The sequence below is a fragment of the Cyprinodon variegatus genome, unplaced genomic scaffold, assembly GCF_000732505.1.
Source record: "Cyprinodon variegatus isolate N-32 unplaced genomic scaffold, C_variegatus-1.0 Scaffold412, whole genome shotgun sequence".
In the NCBI taxonomy this organism is placed as follows: domain Eukaryota; kingdom Metazoa; phylum Chordata; class Actinopteri; order Cyprinodontiformes; family Cyprinodontidae; genus Cyprinodon; species Cyprinodon variegatus.
In genome coordinates, this window is record NW_015150865.1 from 713,305 (window position 1) to 722,787 (window position 9,483).

Sequence of the window (9,483 nt, forward strand, 5' to 3'; positions counted from 1 at the left end):
TACATTTAACTAAACTGTTATTATAAGATGAAATGTAATAGCTTGATGCGTATTTTATACATTATGTAACTTTATTAAAAACATATATATACATTCAGATGTAAACTCGGATCTAACAAAGAACAATAACCCTACTAATGTATATTGTTTGTCCCTAATCTGGGATGACACTGACGGACGACAGCGAATTATCTTTATGGATCCGGTGTGTTGAGCGTGCCGGCGGTACGCCCATAATTACCGTCCGTCTCTAACATCACACTAAACAACATAGTTCCTGGCAAGAGGGATTTAAATAGACAACATTTTTTCAGTTGGTATTGATAACCTTTAGTTAGGAAAAAATATAAATTAAAGTTTGGCATTTGTACAATTTGTACACAATAATTAACATTGAAAGGAAAAAATTAGCTCCCTATTTAATTGCATCACAGTTTTCACTTTGGCTTCATAATCCGTCTTGTAGGCTATCACCAGTTTGAACAAGTGCTTTGTTCAATAAGTTATCCTCAGTAGAGGTTTAATTCCACTGGACAGTTTTTTTCTTTGGTGTACTTACCGTAAGGATGCTCCCTGAACAAAATCATACTTTTATTACTTTCACCTTTAAACACTGCTGAAGTCTATCCTCCACAAGAAAGCAGAAAAGTGTTCCTGGGGCTACCAAGAATAAGGTTCTTTCCATTCTTTCCAGCTTACTTTAAAAAATATTTCAACACATATTTCTGAGGAAGTCATCATAGGTCAGTGTCATCCCACCGCATCAAGATAAAGCTGCAAGAGCTAAAGAAAAAAAAAAGGCCAGAATGAACAAAGCTATGCAATTACATGCTTTGGTTCCAAAAGAAATAACACATTTCTTTATTATTTTAATGAAGGTAGTGAGAACAGGAACAAACCTTCCTATGGTCAGGACATTTCTAACTCAGTAAGGGCAAACAGTCCCCACTGCTCAAAAAGTTCTGACCAGATCAGAAGTTAATTCTGTCAGAACTCCTTAACCAGGGCTTTAAGAATAAAAATAAGTCACGGTCTTTTTTTTTTTTACCTGCATCAGAGAGCAGATTTCTGTGACTGTATCTGTGGCTTGTTGGAATCTGCAACCAGCAATCTGATAAACACATCGTTGGTTGCGTATTCCATTAGGAAGCAGGTCTTCATTTTTGACCTGTCTTCTGTCATTCAATCTTCTATCCACTGTTCCAAAAAGCCATAACATTTTCACCATATTCTAGTTAGCTTGTCACCCAGACTCTCCCACCTGAGCTCAAGGTCATTACTGCTCCCCAAGAGTTCCCTATAAGTCTTTTGGTTATTTCTTTGACTAATGCTCGACTCTCCAAACCCATTGATATTAAAATTTTTCTGTTCTTAACTTGTTTAAATTTCTTGTTACTTATTGAAGAATACAGTGTGAGATATTCAAAGCTTGGACAATGTTTCTAAGAGCATTACTATAATACGCTTTAACCCTGACCTGAAAGCTGTTAGTGATGATGCATTTTCTTCACAAATGTTCCCTTATATACCTCAAAGGCCTTCACAAAAAAAACAAACTGTATTATTATCAGATCTATAAAAAGGTTGAAAATTTGCTTATTTTGAAAGGAAATTGGTTGCCCTTAGAACATTTTACTTTAACTTTTATTTAAAATTGTAGAGCGAAAGAAGCTGAGTTTTATTTTTTCTTTAACCTGTGAAATGTAAAAAAATAAATAAATCCCTTCCACTTCACAGTTGAGGGCTTCCTTGTGCATGTCTATCACATAACATCCCAATGCAACATATTAAAGTATGTGGCGCATTGTAATAAAATAAGCGGTATCAATACTTTTGCAATGCACTGTGAATTAAAACTCATAAAACCCATCTTTCCCAGGAATGACAAAATACACAAAAGGTGTCTTTGAGGTTTTTAATAATAATTTATAATAGTATTTGAATAACAACTAATAAAACAAAATCATACTAATTTTATTTGTGTAGAATACATGGTGATAAAGGAATAGAAAGAGCAGTGATGGCTTCCTCTCTTCAGTTAGCCCTCAGCTGATAAGTCTGGAGAAAGGAAGCTCAGAGGTTAGTTTACTCAACAAAAAATTTCAGCATGAAAAGTATGAATCTAAGTTTCGAGGTTTCTGTCTGGCGTTAATGGAAAATATCTGTTTACCTCGGCCTCATTCCCTGTCCTCTGTACCTCTGATCGCTCTGGATGGATGTAAGATCTTCTTTGAAGGTCCCCTCATAGATATCCGACTGACGCTTCATGTAGCTCTCGCTTTCATCTCTGAGGAGAAGAACATTAATACCCACAGTGTGTTTTTAACAATGAATCTCTGCTGTGTTTAACACATCTGAGCGTAGTTTTCCCTGCTTACCCGAGTCGTTTGCCCATGAGGGTCTGAAAGATTTTTCTGGCGGAAATCTGACCCAAGACTTTCCTGTAACTGTTAGTAAATATGGCATCAGCGTGGCGTTCAGAGCTGAAAAGCATAAAAAGGGAAAGCTTTCATTAGTTTGGCTTCATGGGCATCAGATTCCACACTTTTAGCATTAAAGAATGAACTCCATGCATATTTTTTCTTCAATGTACCCATATTTTGAGATTAAAGACAGTTTTCTCTGGAACTGGCTGACGATAAAATATAAACTCACTCACCGCAGCTCTTCGTCATCCCTCTGTGGAAGCTTGTCTTTCTTTTGTAGCTCTGCTTGGTTCTTGAGAGAAGAGGTCATGAGGACGGAAGCGTCCCTTTCTCCAAACCTGTTAAACATCACCATACTCTTCTTAAATGGCCAATATAGAATTCAAAACACACCCCACCTCAACTTTAGGCCACTGTTTGGAGGTTTTACATTTAATTTTCTCCTTTTGTTGTTAAATGTTAAACTGTGCTTGGGGTTGACAAAATGCTCTTGTCCTTGTCAAATGACATGTTCTGCTGCCCGAGCGCTGGACAACATGATTAAGATGACGTGCCACTGGAATAATGTTACTATAGTGACTAATTCAGACATCTTGACCCCTCTTTGCATAACAAGAGCAAGAGGACAAAGACATGACAGGGAAAGTAAGTGGTGAAAAGTCCCAAAAAAAAAAGAGCAAATTAGGCATGGGTCTAAAATTGCTTGGGCTTCTTTTTTAACAACTGAATATCTATGAATTATTCACTTATTAAGGACTTAATGATTAGACTGCGCACTATTCATTTTAGTTAAACCTTAAAAATTATTTTAACTGCTTTTAAATTCCGCATTTTTAAATATTTTGAATATCAATAAAGTATATTTTGCAAATATTGTGTTGATATTTTAATTTTAACAAAATCATAAGCAGTCTGATTAAACTTTATTGGAAGATATTGCTATAGTCGAATGTTATTCTCAGACATTTAGTTCTTTTGAGGACATTGAATCCCTAGAATCAGTTCTTGAAATGTTTGGTGTAAAAGACCTGTTCAAAGAGTTGTTCAGTTGTTCCTTCATTATGCTAGTGAGTGACAGAGTCCCACCTTCAGCTCAATACTAGTTGTTGATACAGACCCAAGACTCTCAAGTCCCTATGTCTTTGAGACATTATGACCACGTGAATCACGTTCAAATTCATATGAAACTGGACAGAAATCACTATTCAGCAGCAATTCTTTGTGTTTATCCAGACAAGTAAAGCAAAGAGTGCATATCTTCATTTTATTCTTCAAATCAATAACTGTCCTGACAGACTTCCTTTCTGGGTATTATTCCAATTCACAAGTGTGAGCCACAAAAAAACGTGAATGATTCATTTCAGCAAATTATTAAATAGTAGGCTTCCACAGGGAAACTGGCATCAAGGGAAGAGAAGGTTGACCAAGCAGACCAGAGGAAACCCCCCTGAAACCAGGGCCGGGGACAGCTCATTGAAAAGGAGCTGGTGATCAAAGGTTCCAGGGGTTCAGCTAGGTTCAGCTCAGATAGGCATCAGAGAGCCCGACCCACAAGGTCTTATCACCTGGTAGTTCAAACATGATGTTTGTTTCAATCTGTCAGGAAGGGTAGTGTTGGGAGGGGGCTTGGCTCTCTTAATCTCATCGTTAAAATGTTATCCGGGAAAGTTAACCTGCTGAACTAAGGTGTGATGATTGAGGGTATCAGGTGGATATAGCTGGACTCGCACTCCTAGGCCTCTGGATCCACACTTCTAGACTTTCCCCTTTTCCACATTTGTACAATAAGAAAAGCATCGGCCGGGGTTAGGATGCTTGCAACCTTAAGCTAAGAGCCTAAGCGTTCTAGCAAAGGTGGGTGGACAGATTTTCCATCTAGAATATCTGCTAGTTGCAGACTTTAAAGACATTGTGGGAATAAAATGGTGTGAGTCTGGCACAGTCCCCATGATCTAAGTATGACCACTTGTTTGTTAGTCAAAGAGATCCATAAATTGGTAAAAATCTTGTTAAGTTTGGAAGATATTTGAGTTTAACATATCTATATTCTAACCTAAAAATTTTTGAGAGATAGTTTGGGTTTACAGAAAGTGTAATGTGTCTATTTCAAATACAGTTTTTGTCACCGTCATCCGCTATTGCTACCTTGACCAATCCGCTTTAAACGGTTGACTAAGACTGGCCACGAAAGACCCCTCCTTCAAAGCAGGGAAAGGAGGGATGCATTTGTTTAGCAGGTTTGATGGAGCCTTTGTTGCCTCGCTGTGACATAATCCGCCTTGGAGGGATGCAGCCCAAACTTTTTGTCCGTAGTGTTGGAGAGTTGGGAACATCAAGGTCTGATCTCTGCTTTTTATTCAATCAATAACATCAGTGGACGTCTTCTTCCAGACAGGGGAGCCGGTCTTTGCTTTGGTTTTGCTGCAGTCAGTTATGTTGAAGAAAGCAAAAAGAAAAGCTATTGATTTTAAAATCTGTATCTACTGAATCCTCACCGATGGCCATGTCCCCTCAAAAAGGATCACATGCAGTGGAAATCTGCTTTCTCTGTAGGATGGCTGGACTGAGCATAACAGCTGTATGGGAGGAGCACAGTCATCCCGCAAGCTCAGAGGTCCTACAGCTGTCACACCTCTGCATCAAAGGCTGTCATTTAAGGTGGTTGAAATAAGCCCCATAAGTACCCAGCTTTGGACGTTTTAATGGCACATCCAAGAGAAGGAGACAGCATGACAGGCACAGAACTGTAAATGTTTTCTGTAATGCTGATGCCGTAACATCATCAATTACACCCTCACACCCCAACCATGGACTGTTCACCCTGCTACCCTCTGGGAATAGGCTTCGCTGCATTCGACGCAGGTCCAGCAGATTCCAAAAAAAGCTTCTCCCCCACCGCCATTAGACAGCTGAACTGTTGTGAAAACTCTTAATCATGTCACTGACTCTGCATCACACTGATAACACCAAACCAAAACTCTGCATATTTGCACCATATATATTGATGCTCTTAACTTCCATATCAACACAGTATTTGCACCATATTTTTTCTCCCACAAATGGTATGAAAGTTGTACAAAACGAAATTTCATTTTGTTTACACTCTGTGTATACAATAATACATAAAAGTTGTCTAAGTGATGGATCCTCCAGAGTGAGCTATTGATGAGAGGGGTACCTGGGTTAAAAAGTTATTTTAATTTCTTTTAAATCTGACATTAGAATTTAGGTGAGCTAAATTGCTTTAATGACTAATTAGAGCTTAAACAGCTTAGGTGAGTAAGTACATATTAAAACATGGTAGGAATTTACCTTAGTTTTTTTTTCAATTTCTACAATCTGTTAAAGTATTTCTACACAGAAACACTTATCAACTCCTACCTGCACAAAACTTAGATGGTATTACACCACTGTAATTGATGAAATCATAACAGTTGTTAATCAAAGTACTTTTTATCTACAAAAACACCATAGGAGGTCAATAGAAATGTTCAATAGTCACAAATTATCTTAAAATAAATCTATTACAAGAGCATTGAACAAGATGGATAGAAGTGTTATGATTTTGGTGTGACATACCTGATGGATGGGTAGAGCGGAGAGCCTGATAAAGACATGACCAGGCAACAGAAGAGCAGCAGCAGCACAGCAGCTTTCTCCATCATCGCAGCCAGTCCTGGAGAACACTGGACTACCAGAATAAATGACAGGGGAAGAAATTACATTAGAAAAAAAACCCTGAAATCACAGTTTCCCACCATCAGCGTCATCACACAGCTGAAAAAAGAAAAAACAGGGAGAAAAAAAACTTTAGGCATGGAGGTGTGTGTGCAGTGATTTGAAATGTGCACACTTAATAGAAGATTTCTTTTGCATATACTTATGCATGTTGGATTTAATGCACTTTGTGTGTGCATGTGTGTTGTAAGAGTTACCTAGTCTTAACACAGAGTCAGAGCGTCCCTGCTGAGCCACTACTCGGTGCCTTCCACTCTCATCGTCCGTAAATGCCAGGAAGAACGGGACAAAAGAGGCAGGAACCCGGCTGTTTGTTCCCTCTCTGCATCCATGGTCAGTTTATACTGAACCTGGGGCTCTCGGTCACACCCACAGCTCACATCATCACTCTGTCTCTCTCTCTCATTGAGCTTGGCCATCAACATCAACTCTCTGGGGTTGATTTTTTTTTTTTTTTTCTTTGACCATGACCATAATTGAATAGCACTTTAGAGCCACAGTGTATTATGGTTTTGCATAACCATGAATCAGTAAATGACAATGTATAGAGGGTTGAAAAAGGGATTGATAAATGCATAAGTTAAGCAGTGTTACATGTTTTGGTTCATCAGTTTCTTCCATTTAATGTGAACTTCTTAATGCATTTCTAGCCTGCAAGAAAATTTAAAGCAAAAACTTTAACCCCTTTCCTGTATTTTCAGCATTTCATTCAGATTTCTTCTACAAATAGATAGCTAAATCTGCATAAAACAGGGAGCTGTTGGGCTAGTAGGCTACTGCTATATGTGCACCCTGTTTTACAAAGGCTTGATTTATTAGTAAATATTTATGTTTAAACTAAATAGAATCCTAAGTGTGGAAAAAGGTTTAAAAAAGGAATTTTAAATGTTGGTATCAGAGTCACTGACTTAACCTAAAGTCTAAAAATGGTCCCATTCTTACTACATCATGCAGCCAAACCTCTTAGTGATGGAGGCTTATTTTGATATATTTAAAGCAAAAATGTATCTTAGTTGATCTTCTAAGTCTGGCCTCTTCCTAATAATTTCTGATTTTTAATAATGATCTTTACTTCCTATCTTTCTGTGTCCACACAGCTACGTATGTAGAAAAGCTGTGCAGAAAGCAGCTGAAACACCAGTGCTGACTTGTTGATGTTCAAAACAAAGCACTGAGTTACTAAAGCACAGAAACATTTTCCTTCAAGTGTTTATCTGCACATAATTAATATTAAGAAATTAACATTAAGAAAATGTTACTTGCAGAAATATCAACAAGTCATATCTAAAAAAAAGGGAAACATAGTGGCGTTTACTCACCACTCCAGGATAATCTTGCATAATAAAACAACATCTGACCAAGCCTGATGTCAGGCTCCTCTTGTGCTGCACCTCAGACCTAGTGTGTTTGTATCCATATAAATTATATTATATTGAGCTATCAAAAATTTGTTGCATCACTTTCCAGGAGACAAAAAAGAACATAAATATTTATTTATGGCATCAGCCTGTATGGAACTCTCCATCATTAGTCCACCCACAACACATAGTGCTCAAACTGAGAGAAAATACACTAAATCTTTCTTTCTTGATAACCCAGATACTTTTAATTCATAATAAGTAGGTGGGTTTTTCTAGGAGAAAAAACAATCATAAAGTTATGTTTTCTTGCTTTGATGTGATCCTTTTGTTTTTGGATTGTTTTGAGTATTTTAACTGCAATATTGAGGGTTATATTGTCCTAGTAAGAAACAGGATTTTATACCTTAGGAAAATAACTGGTCACAGGGTGCTTTAAAGAAAAATTAAAAGAGTTAAAGAAAAATTCTGCTGTTATTACAAGAGAAAAAAAAAGAACTTAAAAAAAATCTTCAGGCTTGAAATACAGGGAGAAAAATCAGATGTCAGACTCTACAGGTTTGAATGCTTAATATTACTTCAATTTAGAGATACCAGACAATATTGTCATTCCTTTACATGTTGATTATATTATGGCAAGCTGAAATGCAAATCGACCGTCTTATATCATACTGTTTGCTTTCGTTGTAATTCTTCTTTATAGAAAGAGTGATACACCGTATTGTTGCTGCTGAAAATACAAACTTGCTTTGAGACAAATCTACTGATTTACCAGCAAATCTATAAAAGAAAAAAGAAAAATGCCTTTCATTAGTATCATTGAATGTTTTTTTTTTTGTGCAGGCTTTTAAAATTGTCTTTTTCAACTTCTCTTTGGGTCTGAGCAAAAAAAAAAAGTAAAAACCTCCCCAAGGTTGCCTTATTGTCAGCTAAACTCCAGCTACTATAGTTATTGCCAACAGCCATTAATGCCTTTACTTTGAACCCTATTGTTACGCTGGATCCTTAGAATTTATCAATATCCCATAATAGTCTGTTTTAGTCACAATTGTTACCCGGGCCGCACCACAAAACTGGTAATGAAGAGATGGATGTGGATGAGCCTGTTCATTTGGGTTCAGCTCAGTGCAGATTATGCAAGGTTTGGTACTGGTCGATTATTTTGGCTTTAATCTGAACACATACAGATGCGTTGGAAAATAAAAAAATAGGTGTGTAAAGAAAAAGTAAAGCTCAAAACCTTTCCAATAATGTATCTGTCCATATAACCAGACACATCAAGAGTTCCACTTTAATGACCCTAACAAGTAGTACTGGTGTCCTTTCAACATGTTTCAGTGTTAAAGCAAAACAATCCATTGTTTGAACAGTTTTACTTGGATGTTAAAATCATAACTTCTATGCCGGACATTTGTTGCCTTTCTCTTTGACCTTTGATTCGACACCATTTTTTTTTTTTTTTCTGAATGAAATGTCAGACTGAACTCCACACAGCTATTGTTTTGTAAAGTTTCCCTAATGATTCATTTAGACAGAAACTGCAGCATGGATGTCTGGATTGTTGGTTTTCTCTGATAAAAAGGTTCTTATGTAGAACAATAACTTCTAATATGCTTGGTGCTGTTGGACTTGTATCATTCTGAATACAACTGCGTATAAAATAAGCTCCTCTTGTGGAGACCTTAAATAATCCAGTGAATTCCAGACCTATATGTAACAAACAGTTTATTATTCATATCTTCTTTTTGGGGGATGTCTGAGGTGCAGAAGGAAAATGTTATTTATGCAAAACTAGAGTATAAAAGAAAAAATGAGTTGTTTTTTTTTTTTAAATATGAGGGTGTAATTTGATAAATCCTGGGCACATCATGGGATTATTTTTGTGTTCACTAGAAGAGACCCCCCAGGACATTTTTTTGCATGCATTATGGGGATAAGGAAATTAGTTTGTTTTTTTTTCA

General features: G+C 37.0%; 1 protein-coding gene across 1 annotated transcript; it reads right to left on the minus strand.

The window, feature by feature from the left end:
* Positions 1-1,910: 1,910 nt before the first annotated feature.
* On the minus strand, positions 1,911-6,527 carry LOC107093189 (glucagon family neuropeptides-like). The gene is made up of 6 exons (XM_015388063.1): positions 6,362-6,527; positions 6,006-6,117; positions 2,660-2,764; positions 2,379-2,483; positions 2,171-2,287; positions 1,911-2,058 (listed from the first exon to the last, which is right to left on the minus strand). Exons 2-6 carry the CDS (start codon positions 6,089-6,091, stop codon positions 2,046-2,048), a joined length of 426 nt encoding a protein of 141 aa, XP_015243549.1. The 5' UTR covers positions 6,092-6,117; positions 6,362-6,527; the 3' UTR covers positions 1,911-2,045.
* Positions 6,528-9,483: the final 2,956 nt, after the last annotated feature.